The following is a 20,164-nucleotide window of genomic DNA, read 5'->3' as shown; positions in this document are numbered from 1 at the left end:
CTGTCTAGGCATATGAGAGAGAGGCTGGGACATGTACACAGTGCCAGACCTCACTATCAACAGGGGATACACCTGACAGTGTTTATTGCATATGCACAGTGGTTACGAATCCACCTGCCAATGCAGGGGACATGGGTTCGAGCCCTGGTCCGGGAAGATCCCACATGCTGTGGAGCAAGTAAGCCCGTGCACGACAATTACTGAGCCTGTGCTCTAGAGCCCGTGAGCCACAACTACTGAGCCCAAGTGCCACAACTACTGAAGCCCACGCACCTGGAGCCTGTGCTCCGCAATAAGAGAAGCCACCACAATGAGAAGCCCGTGCACCACAACAAAGAGTAGCCCTGGCTCTCCACAACTAGAGAAAGCCCACGTGCAGCAACGAAGACCCAATGCAGCCAAAAATAAATTTAAGTAAATAAATAAGTAGGAAGATAACTTGCTATGTTACCAAAAGTAACAAAACAGGAGTTGGCCAGATAAAATCTTATTCACCATGATGTTCACAATACATAAAGCATTCACATATATTATTTCAAACCAAGAATTTGACTTTGAGGATAAGAAATAATAATTAGGACTAACATACAATTTTCTGCTGCACCCCAGATCACCAAAGGATGGTTTTACCCAAAAAAAAGTGACAAAAAGAAAGCCCCCCCCACACACAAAGACGTATAATCCTACCACTCAGTGATAACAACTGTTATTATATGTTCTTATCTTTCCTATGCCTATATAATATATTCATATGATGTAATTACCCTCTCTGTGCTATTAAAAGGAAATTGAATTGCGCATGAGGGCCCATAAAATAATTTTAAGTAAGTCAAACAATGTATTATTTGAGCAAATGAGCCCATAGGAAGGAGAAAACTGGATTGTTCATATCATTCTGGTGTATAGACACAGATGGAAAGGCAGGTTAATGCCTCTTAAAACTTTAAATTTTTTTCCCCTTAAATTTACTGACCATGGAACCCTTGATTATGGAAAATAGAAATGGACTGTGTTGGAAGGAGTCAACCATTTATGGAGTGACTGGGTTCCTAGTCTTTCAACAGAGCATGAAGTCCACATATGGGCTGCCTATTTAACAGCAGCCACCAGTGCCCGTCAGTTAGAATGCCCTGGCATTCACTGTGCAGGCCTGCCATTGGTGGCATACCTGTGCTTTTTACAGTAGGTGGTCATAGGAAAAATCCACCAGAAATAGATCAAGCCCTTTGCAAGCATGTCAGCGTTGCAAAGAGAAAGAAAGTCTGTGAGTTAGAAGGGATCAAAGCACAGCCGCCCTTGCTGAAGAAGGAAGGAGTTAGCTTTAGTTGCTGGTTCAGAATCTGGTTAATTTTTATGTTGTCCATGAAAATATTTCCTTGGGTTTGATTTTTCAAAGTATCCCGGTTTCTTTTTTTTAATTACTATTATTCAAAAATTTTCAAAACAACAACTTACATAACCCTGCTTCTTGAGTCCATCCTGTTGGTCTGTTTTCCAATAGAGACAACGGGTGAGGACAGATGAGGGGGACAAAGAGCCAACTTTATTCACCTGGCAGAAAAGTCCCGTGGAATTTGCCCTTTGGCTTTCAAATAAGCAGACGTATAGCAGGATCTCACCACAACAGATACCTGTTTGCTCAACATCTCAAGCTTTAGAGAGTTTCGCAAGGCCTCGGTGCTTCCTAACAGTTACAGCATGGCGAAGCTTCGGTGGCGAGGGAGTGGAGCTGGCCTGGTTGGCTGAGGGTTATTTGCTAAGAGATCTAGCCCAGGTTTTGAGAAGGGGGAGTCCTTAGAGAGACAAGGGAACTCTAGCCCTAATTGCTATCCTGAAGTGGAAGGTGTGTTAACACTAAGAAGAAATCTAAATGACGGGGTTGGGCAAGTGCCTGGGAGCCGTCAGCCAGCGGGAGGGTCACCAGTGGGAGACATAGTGTTCCCTATGGGTAAGGCAGGCGAAGAAAGTTGCCCTTGGAGTGCCAGGGGACAGGTCTTGATTTCTTGGCAGAGAGCAGAAGGGGCTTTTGAGCGGGTAGGAACGGCCTGCCAGTCAACTATATTTATAGAGCACCCGCTGTGTGGAATTTGAAAAGGAGGAGGAGACGGGCCTTGTCCTCAAGAAGCTTGTGATCAAAGAGAGAAGTTGCCATGTACTGTGAACCCATTACCCTTCACAGTCATATTTGGAATGGGAGAGGATTTGATGATATTTAAGGCACAGTCTGAGCCTTCTTACTCAAAGTGTGGGTCGTGGACCAGCAACATCAGCATCACCAGGGAGCCTATTAGAGATGCAGAATCTGGAATCCCCGCCGCAGATCCCCAGAAGCGGAACCTGCACCTGAACAAATCCCTGGATGATTCGTAGGCCCATAGCAGTTTCCAAAGCACAAAAGGGGCTGTGAAGGTGCTGCGTCTTGAATGTTTTGAGAGAGGAGAGACACCTGGCTTGGTGACTACACTGATTAAAAAAAAAAAAGGGCCATTAATTTACCGGTGGGATTCTAAAATAGAGGCATTTCACCTTAGCCACCTCTGTAAACCCCGCCCTTGTTAAATTCAAAGTGAGGCTCAGTGAATTCCGGTTGCGTGGGAGCGTCTTCCTACAGTCCCTAATCAGTGGGGTACATTGGAAACTATTGTGAATGAACTATTGTTATAGAGGCAGCTCATGGATGTGGAGAACATGCAAATGATTTTTAGAGGCGTGGGCAAAGCCTTGCATGACAGAGCCTGTCAGAGACAAACGTATGAGTAAGAGAGCTGGGTGAACAGGTCTCTTAAGGCAAAAGCAGGGATCGCTCGAGGCCCTGAGACTTACCCACAGGGGTTCATTTTCAGTCTAAGTCATATGCTGCGTGGCTTTCGCCACTCCTGGTCCCTAGTCTTTCCCGGTTTAGAACAGCTGGAATTGTTTCAAATGCCTTGAAATCTATTGAGAGTTCCTCTTCTTATCCTTTCTGTGCCACCAAGATTGATTGATTGATTGATCAATTTATTTACATTGCACAGACTCTGTAATGCATGTTCAACTTGTCAAAATGACTATCACCATTTTATAGTGGCAGAGTGAGGGGCCTCCCTCCTCTGTTCCGTTCCCAGATGCTTCCTCAGCCCAGACCCCAATTCCAAACACGTGCTAACATGATGCAGCCCACAGACCTAGAAATAAGGCACATCCCAGCAGGTGGCACGTGAGGAAAGACTTGAGTGTCCTTCTCCCAGGTATGTCACAGTGAAATCACGGCCATAACGATGAGAACCAGGAGGACAGAGAGGAAGCATCCATGGTGTTTACCACGTTCCCTGCCCCCGCAGGAACGCCTTCGTTCCTGCTGACAACGCTTGACATAGGTTTTGCTGTTTCTATCACAGAGATGGGGACATTGAGGCATATTCCACTCCCCATTCCATCGGGCAACACCCAAATGAGGCCATGTGCTCATGGCAATCAGACCCACCAGTTCAGCAGGGAAAAATGCAGTAAAAGCTCTGAAATGCCCATCAGCCCACTTCTGCCTCCACAAGGATGAGCAGCTAAGAAGGGAAGTGCAGCCCCATCTTGCAGAGGCCAGGTGCGGACTCAAGCAGACCTGGCGAGGAGCCTGGTTCCACCCTTCATGGCCTGTGGGACCCAGCAGGGCTTCGGTTCCCATCTGCAAAAGGGGGATAATGACAGAACTGAATGGAGAGCATTGTAAGGATTATAAGAACTAACATATACTAGGTCCTGCATGCAGGGGGTGCCAATACATGGTTGTGATTTATTTATGCCTTCGCTGGCTGTCAAATCATGGGATTTCTATGATTTTAAGAAGGAAAAGTTCCAGCCCTGCCTACTCACCAGGCAGGCATGTGTTTTCCTATTTCTGTTTGCCACAACCATCCTAAAAAGGCACCGACATTAATATCCTATAATGTTTCTGTAGTTCTGAGTATCTGATACAGTTGGCTGTTCGTGATGGATATTCTGTAGATTTGTTGGAAGTTGCACTAAGCCCTTTAAATTCTCATTTTGGTTTGATTTGGGGGCTGTTACGTAGAACACTGGGGCTACAGACAGCATGTAAATGAAGAATTCACATTCGGGGCACTTTTGCAGTTTCAGTGTCCAGGAAGCTTCTCTTTTATTTATTTGATTAGAATTCACCCTTGGCCTTTTTTCCAAAACAGGATTTTAAGCAACCACAGCTTCCCTTACAAAATGGGCCTTTGTTTATAAAGATGCTGAGAAAGCATAGCCAATTTGATAGTTCACACACAGGCACCAAAGATGTCCTTCTTAATTTTTTTTTATTAATTCATTTTGCATTTAATGTGGTTTCAGCAATAAAAGGAGGTACCAGGGAGATAGGAAACGAATGAAAAATCCGTGTTTTTGTTTAGTCGGGAGGGACAAGAAACACAAATATATGGAGACAACTTTAAAATACTTTTAAAAGAATTAGGGAATAAAGAGTGTTATGGGGACTTCCCTGCTGGCACAGTGGTTAAGACTCCAAGCTCCCAATGCAGGGGGCCCAGAGGTTTGATCCTTGGTCAGGGAACTAGATCCCACTGAGAATTCGCATGCCACAACTAAGGAGCCTGCATGCCGCAACAAAGAAACTGTCGAGCTGCAACTAAGGAGGCCAGTGGCCACAACTAAAGAGCCCATGTGCCACAACTAAGACCTGGCAGAACCAGATAAAAATAAATAAATAAATATTAAAAAAAAAAAAAAAGAGTGTATTACGAATACACTTGGTCCAGAATGCCTCCAGAATAAAGGAGGGGAACAGAATAGAATAATCAGCTCTGAGAGTCTTAAGAGAAATGTCAAAAAAGACAGACCAAGGTTGCCAAAGAATAATAATGGTAATAGTTATTGCTATAAGTTTTAGAGCTCTATCTACATGCCAGGAACTATGCTATGTGTTTATATAGGGTTAGCACCCTAAGAGGTCCTTTATCTTATTATCCTCATTTCACAGATGAGGACACCAAGACTGACAGAGATGAAGGGATTGTCTCCAATTACACGCATCTTAAGGCCTAGTGGCAGGATTCGAACCTAAGTCTGTCTGACACAATCACATGTCATGAAAAAACAGCCCTGTTGGGGAGATGATCACTCTTCTCAGTGGCAGAAAGGTCAGAAGGTGAAAAGGGAAACCAACTCTAGAACAGGGGCCACTGGGGTCACAAAGAAGAGGGAGAGGCAGGAGGTGCCTACCAACAATGGCTTTGACCTTCAACCTGAAGAGAGTAGACCTAACCTCATAGGTAACAGGGACCTTCTTGGGTAGAATAACAGGATGAAACACAGTGGTGGCATAAGTAAACCTGTAGCTGGGAGAAAAGAGACTGGAAGGCAGAGAAACTTGTCTTAAAGGGAGCCAGGAAGAGGTCCGTGGCATTGGATGACAATGGCCCTGTCCAAAAGATAGAGTGTCATAGAAACTGGCTCCTTGCCCTCAGTATCCTGATATCCGTGTGCAGCCCCAGCCAAGAGGTCAATATTAGATTTCCACTGCTGCACTCAGATCTCTGAAAATAAAATGCTTGGATGGAGGGTTTCGTCTCTTGGTTGACACTGGCAGGAAAGATCCTTTCCATGACGTGGCAAAGGAACGAAAGCATTTCTGGTGTGCCATCTACGGGACACTTGTGCTTTCACCATATCTTCAGACCACGTCACATCCTGCCACGTTACCTCCTGCCCATCTGTAAGGCGATGCATCTTTTCTCTTTTGGTTAGATTCTCCCCCCCCCCCCGCCCCATTACAATTTGTAAATTGTAATATACTTGTTTATGATCATCTGAATGAAAATACAGTAATTATGTATTTTTAAACAATACATTGGTATTTACCCCCCGGCACAAAAAATTCATGATGAAAGAAGACATTGCTGTTTCCTGACAGCCCTGCATCCCTCCTCTTTTGGTTGCTGGTTGCAGTGCAGGCTACTCCTTCTTTTGTCTTCTCCCAGGCTGCCTAGACTAAAACAGGGCACTTGGCCTGTCGGTGTTGACTTTCAGGCCAAACTGCTTGTCGTGAGATATTGTCCTCTTTGCTTGGAAAGAGCCACTTGTGGAAAAAATGTGGAAAATCCTATATATGGACAAAGATAAAACTTCTGGGATCCCACGATGTGCCTATATTACAAAAACTTTTCTTTGATATTTATTTATCAAACAGAAAATAATTTTTTTAAAGCTTACCTTCATTAACTGCCTCTTCCTGCCCTGGAGCAGGAGCAGCTGGTTCACACACCCGTCGCTAATTCCCTGTTCTGGGCATCCATGTGGATTCAGCAGGGGAAATTCCATGCCCATTGGTCATAGGATATGCTTTTAGCTACTTGGACACAGTATATTCTTTAATAGAAGTTTCTTTAACAGACTTCACTGCCAGACCACTCTATAATCCTGGCTATCCAAAGCCAAGTATAAAACCTCAAAACTAGTGCTCTGAAAACTTTGGATAAGTGTAGGTGAAAATCTACCCCAGGCATACAAACCTCCAGAAATGACTGTGACTGTGAGGGGGTTGATTCTGTTTCCCAGTGAACAGTGGTTTGCCTCATAATAAAAGGAAATGCTGCAAAGCCAGAGGACTTTGGTCTCATCATCATTCAAAAAGTACATATCAGGAGGGCAGGATGGTGTCAGAGATACTGCAGTGCCCTTGCCCTGTGGGGAAAGTGGGGTCTCATTTACTGAGCACCTTAGGCTCTAAGGGATGTGCTTGGTACTCCCTGCATCTCATTTCATCCTCACAGCAACCCTGTGCATATGAGAAGGTGTTGTGCCCATTTCTCCAGAGAAGGGAAATAGGCGCAATGCCATTAAATGCCCCACCTGCTGCCTGATGGGGATAACTAAGTGGAAGGACATGTGGATGCCCATTTTACCTGTGCTCTGTGCATCACTACTCTCTGCCCCCACTGGACGTCTACATATCTTCAAACCACATTTAGATCCCCACCTCACACCATATACCAAAAGACAGTGTGTCTTGAGTTGATGCTTTTCCTCTCTTGTCAGTCTAGGGAAGATGGCTGCCTGGAGTTGAGCAGAGCCTGGGGCTGTGGAAAGTAGCTTTTCTCAGGATAAGTGGGACTAACACTTCCATTGCTCTTTTCATTTCTAGAAAATGAAGTGCCGGCCCCAGCCCCAGCTCCACCTCCAAAAGGTGAGTAAAAGCATGGCCTTACATGTTTGGGCTGCAAATACACAATATCCATTCCAGCATGATTTGGCCCCCATTGAGGCTGTGAGCTTTAACCCAAGTCTTATGGACAAGTGGGAGGACCGCAGTTGTCATAGGTTTGTAATAATAACCGTACCTTGTGTTTATATAACTTTCTTATGTTAATCTGATTTGGGTGGCATATCATATACTTATAAAACCTTTGAAGTTATGCCAAAGTTGTTATGCCTGTGCTTGAGCTTTGTGGAGACTGAGTCTCCAAGGGGCTGAAGGATTCACGCATAGCTTTTTCACATGTAGCTAAAGGCAAACAAAGCCCACATCTTTCTTGTGAGTGTGGAGTGATCCTACCTCAGTCCTGGAAGATGAGCAGCCCTTTCATTACTTGAACTATGTCACCATCAAGTGCCTCCAGAAACTCCTAGGGGAGTTTCCAGGAAGTTTTGGTGGCCTCCGAGGCTCAACACCAGTGACAACTTCTCCAGTCCTTGTACCCTCTTGTCCAGCAGGTGGAAACAAAAAAACAAGCAATAAAGAGTTCCAGTGAACTCCTTGGCAGGTAGAGGTAGCACCGAGCAACACAACAGGTGAAGCCTGCTTTTATATCCACCAACACCTAAGGCAGAGAACAGGATTAGAAGAACGGCAAGCCCAAGTGGAATCTCCAGAACCATTTGTCTGCCCAGCCAAGTGGCCCCCAGGGTGGAGGCAACCAAAATTGCATGCATTTTCCCATGAAGGTACCAAAGTGCCCTCTCTCATCACTCTTCCACCTTGTACAAGATGAGAAACTGGCATCCATTCATGTATTACTTACAGGATATTTACCATGTGCACAACTCTGCCCGAACCCTTCAGAAGGATACAGAGCTACCTATCAAATATTTATTGTTAGCTAGGCACAAACCTGTACCAGATGTAGTGGAGGAATTCTAAGTAGGAAGCATTTCCCTGTATTCAGTTTGCTTAAAGCTGAGTAGAAAGTAAAATAATAGCCCAGAGAACAATTAAGTAAGATACAGTCATACAGAGTGAAGTGAGTCAGAAAGAGAAAAACAAATATCGTATATTAACACATATGTGTGGACTATAGGAAAATGGTACAAATCAACTGGTTTGCAAGGCAGAAAAAGAGACACAGATGTAGAGGACAAACATATGGACACCAAGTGGGGAAAGCGGGAAGGGTTGGGGGGGTAATGAATTGGGAGATTGGGATACCAAATTGTACACTCTAAATATATACAGTTTACTGTAAAAAAAAAAAAAATACAAACAAACACAATATTGAAACAACAGACAATACTGTAAGAGCTTCATAAGGCAGTATGTGATTTAATATGGGTTAGTTGACTTGAAAGTGTGGTACGAAGCCAAGGGCTAGGAGGTCACGTAGACCAGCTCAGCCTGGGTGAAAGCAGGAATTGAATGAGGCCTCATTTGCTGGTATTTTTGCATGGAAATTAATTAATTAATTTATTTATTTATTTATTGCCTGCACTGCCATGGGCTTTCTCTAGTTGCAGAGAGCCGGGGGTTACTCATAGTTGTGGCACGCAGGCTTATTGTGATGGCTTCTCTTGTTGCAGAGCATAGGCTGTAGGCGCTTGGGCTCAGTAGTTGTGGCTCATGGGTTTAGCTGCTGTGCGGCATGTGGGATCTTCCCAGACTAGGAATCGAACCCGTGTCCCCTGCATTGGCAGGCAGATTCTTAACCACTGTGCCACCAGGGAAATCCCTTGCATGGAAATTTACAAGAGGTTATGATGCTATTCTGCTCCAGAGATTACTTTCAGGAGGGCGGTGTGAGAAATCTAACTGCTCAGAGGAGCCCCCTCGGCCCAGCTAAGAATACTAGATTCACACACTCGAAACCCTCACATAATAAAGAAGAGTACTGCTATGTGTTAAAATAAACAAAACGGGCTCAGTGCCATATTAGTTCAAACAAGGGGCAAGCTCAAGTTTAGTTTTCTTTGAAGCCCATGTAGATGTGTGACATTCTTCTTAGGAACTTCTTCTTCTTTGGTATGTTTTCTCCTTGCACATACAGGTTTATTTTTTGCCAGCATTGAGGACACTGAGAACCTGCAGGGCATTACAGACATAACCTTTCCCTTCTGTTTTTCAGATCAGCTGTCAAGGGACCACTATAAAGTTTCCCTTGTTGTGCCATGTTTCATATTCATTATACAATACTGACCTCCTATTCCTAAAACAAAGTCTGCTAAAATTATCCATATTAGTTACTTAAGATTCAGATGTCTATTCATCAATCAAAAAAAAAGAAAAGAGAGAGCATTCATGGTTGAAACAATTCTTTTCTTACATATACCACAAGTCAAGTACCATTTGCAGGCATCTAAGCTAATATGATTCTAAACAGAGAGAGATCAAACCAAAGGGTCTCAACTAATAAAATCTGATGTTCCTGCTCTTGTATTGCATTTATTGCTACTCAACTCAACCAAGAAGATTGATACATGCACCCAAATATTTTCTCCGAAACTGCTGTACAATTGCAGATTTTATACCCTGGCTCTTTGCTGTAATATTATCTAGAAGTCCAAACTATTGGAACCATTAGATGGATCAAACTTCCTTAAAAATCTGTCCCTTGTTGGGGTCCAAAATGAAGTGATCCATAGTTTATACTATTTCCACACCAGGATGTTATAAAATGGTCTCAGCATAGCTAAGCTATTTTAACAAAACCTGTATTATGTGTTTCTATGTATAATTTTCCCCAAAATGATCAGATTTATTAACTGCTTTTATTAAGTTTAATGTGACTCTACATTATAATTCCCAAGTTTGTAATTCACTATAGCATAATAAAGGAGTATGTAGCATCATTTGTGCTGTTCTGTTGTCATTAAGTTCTTATCTCCCCACCTCCACCCTGTTGCTCATCACGCAATAAGATGCTTTCTTTAAGATACTTTTAAAAATGTGCTTGTACTTTCCACACAGAACCAAATAAAGAGAAGGAGGCCGGAACTTCACCAGCAAAAGGTGAGTTGGAGGGAGGGACAGTGAGGCTGAATTCAAGGAAATTAGAAGCAGAAAGAGCTCAGTAATGAACACCATGGAGGCCCCATAGAATTTGTCCTTATTAGTTAACTAAGATTCAGATGTCTATTCATCCATTTTAAAAAAAGAGAGAATTCATGGTTGAAATAATTCTTTTCTTATATACACCACAAGTTAGACACTATTTGCAGGTATCTAAACTAATATGATTCTAAACAGAGAGAGATGCAAACCAGAGGGTCTCAACTAATAAAATCTGATGTTCCTGCTCTTATATTGCATTTATTGCTACTCAACTCAACCAAGAAGATTGATACATGCACCCAAATATTTTCTCCGAAACTGCTGTACAATTGCAGATTTTATACCCTGGCCCTTTGCTGTAATATTATCCAGAAGTCCAAACTATTGGACCTCAAACTTCCTTAAAAATCTGTCCCTTGTTGAGGTCCAAAATGAAGTGATCCATAGTTTATACTATTTCCACACCAGGATGTTATAAAATGGTCTCAGCATAGCTAAGCTATTTTAACAAAATCTGTATTATATGTTTCTACGTGGTTTTCCCCAAAATGATCAGATTTATCAACTGCTTTTATTAAGTTTAATGTGACTCTATAATTCCCCAGTTTGTAATTCACTATATCATAATAAAGGAGTATGTAGCATCATTTGTGCTGTTCTGTTGTCATTAAGTTCTTATCTCCCCACCTCCACCCTGTTGCTCATCACACAATAAGATGCTTTCTTTAAGATAACTTTAAAAATGTGCTTGTACTTTCCACACAGAACCAAATAAAGAGAAGGAAGCCAGAACTTCACCAGCAAAAGGTGAGTTGGAGGGAGGGACAGTGAGGCTGATTTCAAGAAGCTAGAAGCAGAAAGAGCTCAGTAATGATCACCATGGAGGCCCCATAGAATTTGTCCTTATTAGTTAACTAAGATTCAGATGTCTATTCATTCATTTTAAAAAAGAGAGAATTCATGGTTGAAATAATTCTTTTCTTATATACACCACAAGTTAGACACTATTTGCAGGTATCTAAACTAATATGATTCTAAACAGAGAGAGATGCAAACCAGAGGGTCTCAACTAATAAAATCTGATGTTCCTGCTCTTGTATTGCATTTATTGCTACTCAACTCAACCAAGAAGACTGATACATGCACCCAAATATTTTCTCCGAAACTGCTGTACAATTGCAGATTTTATACCCTGGCTCTTTGCTGTAATATTATCTAGAAGTCCAAACTACTGGAACCATTAGATGGATCAAACTTCCTTAAAAATCTGTCCCTTGTTGGGGTCCAAAATGAAGTGATCCATAGTTTATACTATTTCCACACCAGGATGTTATAAAATGGTCTCAGCATAGCTAAGCTATTTTAACAAAACCTGTATTATGTGTTTCTATGTATAATTTTCCCCAAAATGATCAGATTTATTAACTGCTTTTATTAAGTTTAATGTGACTCTACATTATAATTCCCAAGTTTGTAATTCACTATAGCATAATAAAGGAGTATGTAGCATCATTTGTGCTGTTCTGTTGTCATTAAGTTCTTATCTCCCCACCTCCACCCTGTTGCTCATCACGCAATAAGATGCTTTCTTTAAGATACTTTTAAAAATGTGCTTGTACTTTCCACACAGAACCAAATAAAGAGAAGGAGGCCGGAACTTCACCAGCAAAAGGTGAGTTGGAGGGAGGGACAGTGAGGCTGAATTCAAGGAAGTTAGAAGCAGAAAGAGCTCAGCAATGATCACCATGGAGGCCCCGTAGAATTTCTCTGCATTATCTTTCATCAGTGTGGCTTAGAGTTCTTTGCATCTTATCTGCACAACCCAATCAGCATAATGACAAATGGTGCTTTGATCAGTTTTCATTACATTTTTAAAAGAAAAACAACCATATTAAAAACATCACAAGCACTTGTTGAGATGCCAGCAAGTTTATTGGCAGTTTCCAAGCTCCCATGTGCATGTGAAGGAAAAAAGGTGTCTGGTCTTCTTGGGATTACACCAATTTGCAAAATTAGCTTAATTACCCAGATTTTTAAAAATTGAATGTTTTCATGTTACTGTGTAAACTGTTTCAGGTTTCACCAGTAATTTTGAAAACCAGCATCTCATTTGGTAACATTTGTGTTCATGTAGATTGATATAATGATTTATATAGAGGGACAATACAGCCTTAAGCAAACATGTTATTCCTTACTGAATTGGAAACATTTGTTTCTGTACTATTATTCTATTTTCCCTTTATATGGAGGGAGTCCAGTTTTAGAAAATGAATAATCTTTATCATATACTTTTTCATGGATCCACGAAATACTAATTCCTTTGTCTCCCCATGGAGGAAGTCATTGTCATTGCTGACCATTTGTTTTAAGTAAAGGAGCCTCCGTCTTCTACAGAAGAAAGTTTTCACAGAGGTAGACTTGACAATTTTGCTTTGTATGTTTGTATTGTCATTTTAAAAATTTATTTTTTATTCGTGCCATGAAAAACATAGTTTAGATTCTGGAATAACCCATTATTTCTTGACTACTATAAGCCCTTTCTCTTTTTTTCTGGACACCACTCAAAAGCATGTTACATATCTCTTTGTTCTCACTCTGTCATATTTTATTAACAGATTCCTATGATACTATTGTCTTCTATACATCAGTAAAATACTGTTTTTTCTTTCTTTCAGTACATTGGACCACTTTTCTTCAGCTAACTTGAATATACAGCTCTCGTACATGAACAGAAAGTGTTAGTACACTCCCTTTGTCCTTGACCTTCAGTAGCTCCCATGGATAGTAATGTGAGCACTAATCCTGGCCACCTGGGACATAGCCTGAAGGTGACTTGTTTACGGAATGTAGACAGTGCAAATGCCTAGAGCTCATTCCATGAGACAGCTTCAAGGGGGTTTGCACATCCTGGCTGCAGTCATTGTAACATTATTCTTCACAAGGCCAATGGCATACACCTCGGTTTCTAGATTTGAAAAGGTGCTTGGACCAGGCCTTAAGGCTCAACCAACAGAGCAGATGATGTAATCCCAGAAGGCAAGCTGTCAAAGTTTAAACAAAGCCTGTGCCTGACCCTTAATCTGAAAAGTCATATTATATTTGTATGCTTAAATGCAAACATACCTTTCTGTAAGTTAAAATCAACCAACCAACCAGTCTACCAATCAACAAAAACCCTTTTCTTTATGCAGAACACAATAGGATAAAAGAGCAAGAAGGGCATCCTGAAATTAGTAACATTTTTTTCTGACATTTGCAGAAGTTAAACAAGGTCATGGCCACATGCGGTCATGTGCCCAGGTACATAAACTGCCACGTATATATGTACTCTACATGCCTAGAAAGCAAATCAATTTAGGATAGAAAGTGACATCCCTAAATAAAGAAGGTAGGTGGTGGAAGTTATTTCTAAATATACAGTCCCCTTCAACCATTACTTACTTTCACCAAGGACAGGGAAATTTCAAAAAAAATACCCAAGTGAAAAGTAGACACAATAATCATTGCTATCTGTATAGCCCTGGTTGAGAAAGAATTCTTGCATGAGCATAAATAAGGTTGGTGCAACAGACCTGCCCTCCAGCTTACACTAGAATCCCTGTCCTCCACCCTCCCCCAAGACTGAGTCCATCTAATTGTTTTTTAACATTCAGGTCAGGTGTCACTCCTTTGTGCATCTTTCCCCTGACCATCTTAACTCCCTTTCACTTCCCCTTCTTCCTCACTATTTTTCTTGGACTTATTGCTTCTGTCATTAAATCACCCTTTCCTCCACTTAATCCCATATTAATGGTTCACTCCTTTTCCAAACATGTTGTAGGGTCAGGCTCTGTGTCTTAACACCTCTTTGGGCCCCTTATCTCACTTCTTCCAGCATCTGACAGAGAGCTGCATGTGGTGATCTCCTAATAAATACCTGTAGAATGAATGAGCAGTTGAATTTCCATGCTGGCTACCTGCTCATCATACAGACAATGGTAATCTAGACAGATTTTTATTTCCATTTGCTGGGCGGGAGAATGAACAACCCATGCATAGTCTTAGTCATTAAGGTTTGGAATGAGATGCCAGTGCTGTGCATCATGTGTGCTGATCCTTAGATCAGGTCACTTAACACTATTGAAAATGGTCACACCTGGATAGAACCTTTTCGGCACTTTAGTGTCTAATTAGCTGGTCTATTCAATTAGTAGCTCCAAGACTCTTACTATTAAGAACATCATTCATAGCCATGTAGCCTTACTATCTTTCCCAGATTGACTGAATCATTTTGTGACAGCCTAGAAATGTTCTGAAATTTTCTTTTGTAGCCAGAGAATGTTGTTTGGTTCTGATATCAATCTTACAAGCAGTGTTTATGGTTAGATGCGCCAACTTTTCACATTTACTGAGAGTCTCTGGGAAACAGCTGATTTCTCAGGAAAGGGTTTATGATTTGTTTATTTGCTTATTTGCCTCTGGACTTGTCCATCCAGGTATCCTGTTCTCTAACACTGCCCACTTTGTCTTGGAGTTGAAATGATAGAGGTGACAAGAAAGAAACGGGTTTAACCAACCAGCAACATCAGAATTTAGATATGCAAACCCATTTCACAGTGATCACACTGGGAGATAATGTCCTTGCCATGGCTTAGAATTCTTCCAGAATAATCACAGGTAGCAATTCAACGGAAAGCTCAGTATAGGTAATTTTCCATATTCTCAGTGGGGCTAAAGACCTGCCTTCTAATATTCATATATTCATCGCAAGTATTCACTTGGGCAGGTCTAGGTGTTGGGTCCTGCCCTCTTAGAGCCAACCTTAGGGAGCTTTAGAGAGGAGAACAACCCCCAGCAGAGGACAGTGGATTTCAGCTTTGGAAGCAGATGATTGTCTTAGAGGGCCATGGGTAGAGAATGATGTGCGTGCTCAAGTGGGATCATACTTTTTTTTCCTTTTGATCAACCAACACCATATGTGTGGACATAGGGTAATGAGACTGAGTCTCTTCTGTGCCTTAACAGTTAGCCCTGTGGGACATTTCAAAACTGGTCCTACGAGTGGTTCCACATGTACTAGCGGCAGTAGAAACAGAGACTACTTGGAAGATCAGTATTCATTTTAATGCCTAAGTTCTGATATATAATTTTTAATTTTGTAACTTAGTTTACCGTAGGCATATTTTTTGGTAAGCCCAGCTGGGATAGTTACTGCCTCTTTTTATTTTCCTTCCAGAAAAATAACTGCCCTTGCTAATCGCTGCCACGGAAGTAAAACTTACTTTCTTTTCCCAGGCATTATTTTTTTTTAATTAATTAATTAATTAATTTATGTTATTGGCTGTGTTGGGTCTTTTTTGCTGTGCGCGGGCTTTCTTTTTAGTTACGGTGAGTGGGGGCTACTCTTCGTTGTGATGCACGGGCTTCTCATTGCTGTGGCTTCTCTTGTTGCGGAGCATGGGCTCTAGGTGCCTGGGCTTCATTAGTTGTGGCTCACGGGCTCTAAAGCGCAGGTTCAATAGTTGTGGCGCACCAGCTTAGTTGCTCCGCAGCATGTGGGATCTTCCTGGAGCAGGGATCGAACCCGTGTCCCCTGCATTGGCAGGCAGATTCTCAACCACTGCGCCACCTAGGAAGCCCCTTTCCCATGCATTGTTATTAACGTGGCCACAAACTATCATGAATGAACCCTGCGTGTATAAATGATCTCATAACTTGAGATGAAGACTCTTTCTTTTGGCATGAACGTGGCTGTCAAATGAGGAAGTGAATCCGCAGAAGTTCCAGCGAATTTCTCCTAAATGATGTGATTTTTTTTAATTAAAAGAATGATGTTTTTCTTCATTTAGGTCCCTTTACATCTGCAATAACATCTTGGTGTTTCTTACTAGCATGTTAAATATTTTTGTCCCATTTTACCTTTAGGTATCAGAGAATCAACCATTTACTAAAATGTCTCTGTGCTTTACCTGTGTATTCTAACTACATAATTTCTTTGTAATGAACTTAGTTAAAAATTAATATCACTGTACTTCACCATTTTAAAACACAACCATTATAAAATGCAACATTGACTTAATAGATTTGGGGGAGAAAAAACTCATTAAATAAATGTATTTATGGTAAAATGAATCTTGATTTCAAAAGTACCAAAGTGTGGAAACATGTGTCTTCCCATTCAGAAAATACAACAAATTAATCAAATTCCTCAAACATGATGAATTACTGTTAGCTGTTTTTGTTAATGCCTTCCATATGTGGTTGTTTTTGTTGCTATTGTTATTTTGATAACATATGCCAATAATAACTACAACTGATTACCCTGCTTGAGGAATTCATAAATTCATCTACATCAAACAAGGTATGGTATCAGTATTTAACTGAGGTTTGTTTAGAGTACATTTTAATTTTATATGCTTTTATTGGAAAATCTCAACAATTATCCCAAGTATGTATACTTTAAAAATTTATTTTAAAAAGCAATTTGTCAATCACAGGTAGAATTTATTTTATGCCCAAGAGAGCTTGGAGAATTACGGGAATGTACACATTCTACTGTCTCTGGTGTTCCCTCCCTCACATTCCAGATTTCCTTCTGTGGACCCCCTCTAAAATTCCAGGCTTGTAATATGAGATCTAATTCTTCCTCTATTTCCCAGGCATTCTTCATTGGGAACTTCAGTGTTGAAAGAATCATTTTTATGGTTTTACAAATGCTGTTTTCCCATGACTTAAAGACACATAAAATTCTACTTTGGTAAATTTCCCTTCTGTGTAGCTAGGGAAGGCAGCTCTATTGCTTTCAATCTGTAGTGTCATGCAGGCCATATTCTAAAGAGCCAAAAACAGTTGTTAAGTTTTCATCATCGTTGTAGTCACTTTTAAATAGAAAACAAGAAAATATGACTTACGTATTGTGGGTTTTTTTTGAAAATGTTCTTTGTATGATGCCACACCTTTCATACATGTGATGTGGGGTTAGGCACACCCCAGAAGATTTGGATATTCAGTTTCCCTCCTAGCAGCAGAACCTGTTTTTCTATGGTAAATAAGAACAATTAGACCTTTCATTCTTATCCAACTCACCCAAATTCAGCCAAACAATTTTTCAAGAATCTCAGGTCAGAATCCCAACATCTTAACTATGTGTCCCAATCTAAAGGGATGCCAGAATCAAAACTACTTCTACTTATGTATTTAAATATTAACATTGTGATTTATTTCTATTTATTTTTAAGATTGTTATTTATTGATTGATTTTGGCCACACTGCATGGCTTGCGGGATCTTAGTTCCCCAACCAGGGATTGAACCCAGGCCATAGCAGTTAAAGCCTGGAATCCTAACCACTAGACCATCAGGAAACTCCCCAAAACTACATTTAAAAAAAGGGAAACAATACACGTTGCCCCTTGTCAATTGTGTTTTTCTATCGCTTCAGTAAATTTGGAAAATGCATGTACAGTGACTCAAATATTGCCCACTGAGAAGTAATTACTGTTTGGAAATAATGTTGGATCATTTAAAATATCTTTTATGACACTTTGAAGCACTGCTTTCATATGTGGTGCCTTAATAGTCTAAAATAGTTGTGCGTGTCCCCCAAATAGTTTTAACATTTAGTGAACTTTGAAACTACTCACGCATCAAATTTTTGCTTAAAAAATGGCATCTCTTCTCATTTTAGTTTTATGAACATGTGTGAATACTCTTTTTCCAGTCATTTTGCATTCTACATAATTAACTCAAGGGTTTATTAGGCACTGTGCACAAAGTAAGCAAACAACCACCAAACCTGTATAAAATGTTCGTTTCACTTGAAATGGTTCTAGTTTCTAGTTTACATATAATTAAGGAAGCTCCTTCCTAGGATTTGATTGAGTTTTAAAACTCCATTTTCAAGAATTTTTACAGGACATTAAATCAAGATTCTTTAGATATTTTAGTAAATAAAAGCCTTCGAATAGATTACAAGAATAAAATACTACATACTGAGTTAAATGTATGGCAAATAATGTAGAAAAATTGCAAGGTATTTTATTTTTGTTATGTACAATTTTAATTATTTAGCAGTCTTCTGAAACATAGAATTCCCCTAAGAGCTCAGAAATATCTATACTTCCCCAAATGCAAGATTTTGTGAAAAGTTAATGGATATTCCAGGAGAAAACAATTCAAATGTGAACTAAGTTTGGAAAATTCTAATAGCATATCATTTCTTATCTTCATCCCTAGTGCCAACACACATGAGCACACTGAAGGCTTTGAGATATCCTTCAGTACATGCACACAAACAAAACAATAAGATACAAGCATTTAACTTTAGCCTAGCATTTTCTAAGCTTCTTTGACCACAGAAATCTTCCTCTAAAGAATCCTGACTGCCACAGTATCCGGTGAATCACCTCTTGGGTTCTGAAGATATGATATTAATGTTTTCTATATATTACATTAGTTATTTTGTTAAAAAGTAATAAAACATATCTCTGGTTGACAGTTTAAGAAATTTCAGACTAGTAAGTAATATATGTTGTAAATATACTAATAGGTTATACCTGTGCTATTTTACCTCTTCTTGTCAGGAATTTTTAAAGCACTTTTTAATTGTCATGTGCATTTGTTTTCTGTATCCTATTTTATATAGTCATTTAACTCCGTATTTTGAAACCCATAACTATTCTACTATTTTAAGTACAAAGGTCATTATTATTTACACTAACACTATTCTTCATGCTTTGGGAGGGAAGGAGCAGAGGTTCAGATAACACCAAATACCTATTTAAGCATCTAAAATGTAAGACACTTTGAAAGTCAGACATTTTAGAAAAGGGAATATTCAGTGTCTGCACAAACACTACAAGGCATATTTTGAATTTTACAAATGGGTAAATATTTTATACATATATAAAGAATATTTGTAAACATTTTACAAATTGGTAAATATTTTTCAAATTATATTGGCCAACACTAATGTAATCTTGGGAAAACACAGATTAAGTTCCTATAATAATTATTGGTGAACTTAGTAAGTATGAGAAATTGATTTATACTAGTTAATGTTGACTTTTGTTTCCTAAATGTAGAAGGGGAATTAATGATAAGGTTTTCTGGGGGTGTTGAGTTCTCAAATTATATAAAAACACGTATGCTTTTATGTCTGAGTCCAGATGAATGTGGTATATGATTTATGCTGTCAGTGACTCTGGCTACAAAATAAGAACTCGAAAACCACCTCCACTGTTGATTTCATCAAGGTTGATTTTTTTAGCATTAATTTTTTGGGTAGCTTACGGTTATATAAAGCGTTTGCATAGAGTACGATTTTTAAAGCTACTTTCATTGGGATTACCCAACTCTCTCACCCTTTTATATATTTTTCTCTTTTGCCTGAAACACTGAAGTTTAATCTTTCAGGTGCCAAGTCTTCTAAGGCTTACTTACCAGTTGAGCGTTTCGTGTAGGTTCTCTTCTTCTTTTGCAGATTTCTCTTTTCTCAGAATACTGGGGATGAAGTCCTTTTCTCCTTGACTTTTTATTCCTCTTTCTTATTTCAGATGAAGAGGAAGCCTCCCTGCCTAGTGCCCTGCCTCCAGGTTAGGATGATTCCGATCCCTTTCCCCGCTGTGTCATTTATTATGAACTGACAGTAAAGGTAATGGACCGACAGAGCACCTTGATGAGACAGTGCTCAGAGCAGGGGACCCAGGTCTTGCCAGTGCCAAAGAGGGAAAATGTTGGCTTTAGCGGCAATTTTTTTTAACATGAGAAACTTTAAAAAGAGGCTTTCTTTATGGAATTAAAAAAATAGTAACTCTTGGGTAGAAATTTTAGGGGCAAAAATGCCTTTCATGTCCAGCTATATACTCTTTCTCCCTGTTCTTCAGATACTTGGATTTTTGAAAATTTTAATGCTGTTTTTTAAATGACACAT

At 40.0% G+C, this 20,164-nt stretch overlaps 1 protein-coding gene across 4 annotated transcripts in view; it reads left to right on the top strand.

Annotated features, from left to right (window-relative positions):
• The window catches only part of MYBPC1 (myosin binding protein C1), an 86,732-nt gene that overhangs the window by 9,726 nt on the left and 56,842 nt on the right, over window positions 1–20,164 (top strand). For all 4 annotated transcript variants that reach the window (XM_057741003.1, XM_057741004.1, XM_057741005.1 and 1 more), the window contains exons 2-6: window positions 7,139–7,180; window positions 10,172–10,213; window positions 11,021–11,062; window positions 11,886–11,927; window positions 19,788–19,826. In XM_057741003.1, the coding sequence (XP_057596986.1) occupies window positions 7,139–7,180; window positions 10,172–10,213; window positions 11,021–11,062; window positions 11,886–11,927; window positions 19,788–19,826 (207 nt within the window). The remainder of the gene's footprint in view (window positions 1–7,138; window positions 7,181–10,171; window positions 10,214–11,020; window positions 11,063–11,885; window positions 11,928–19,787; window positions 19,827–20,164) is intronic.

This window comes from Hippopotamus amphibius, chromosome 7 (assembly GCF_030028045.1).
Source record: "Hippopotamus amphibius kiboko isolate mHipAmp2 chromosome 7, mHipAmp2.hap2, whole genome shotgun sequence".
Lineage (NCBI taxonomy): Eukaryota > Metazoa > Chordata > Mammalia > Artiodactyla > Hippopotamidae > Hippopotamus > Hippopotamus amphibius.
The sequence above is the reverse complement of the archived record's forward strand: the minus strand, read 5'-3'. Positions and strand labels throughout refer to the sequence as shown.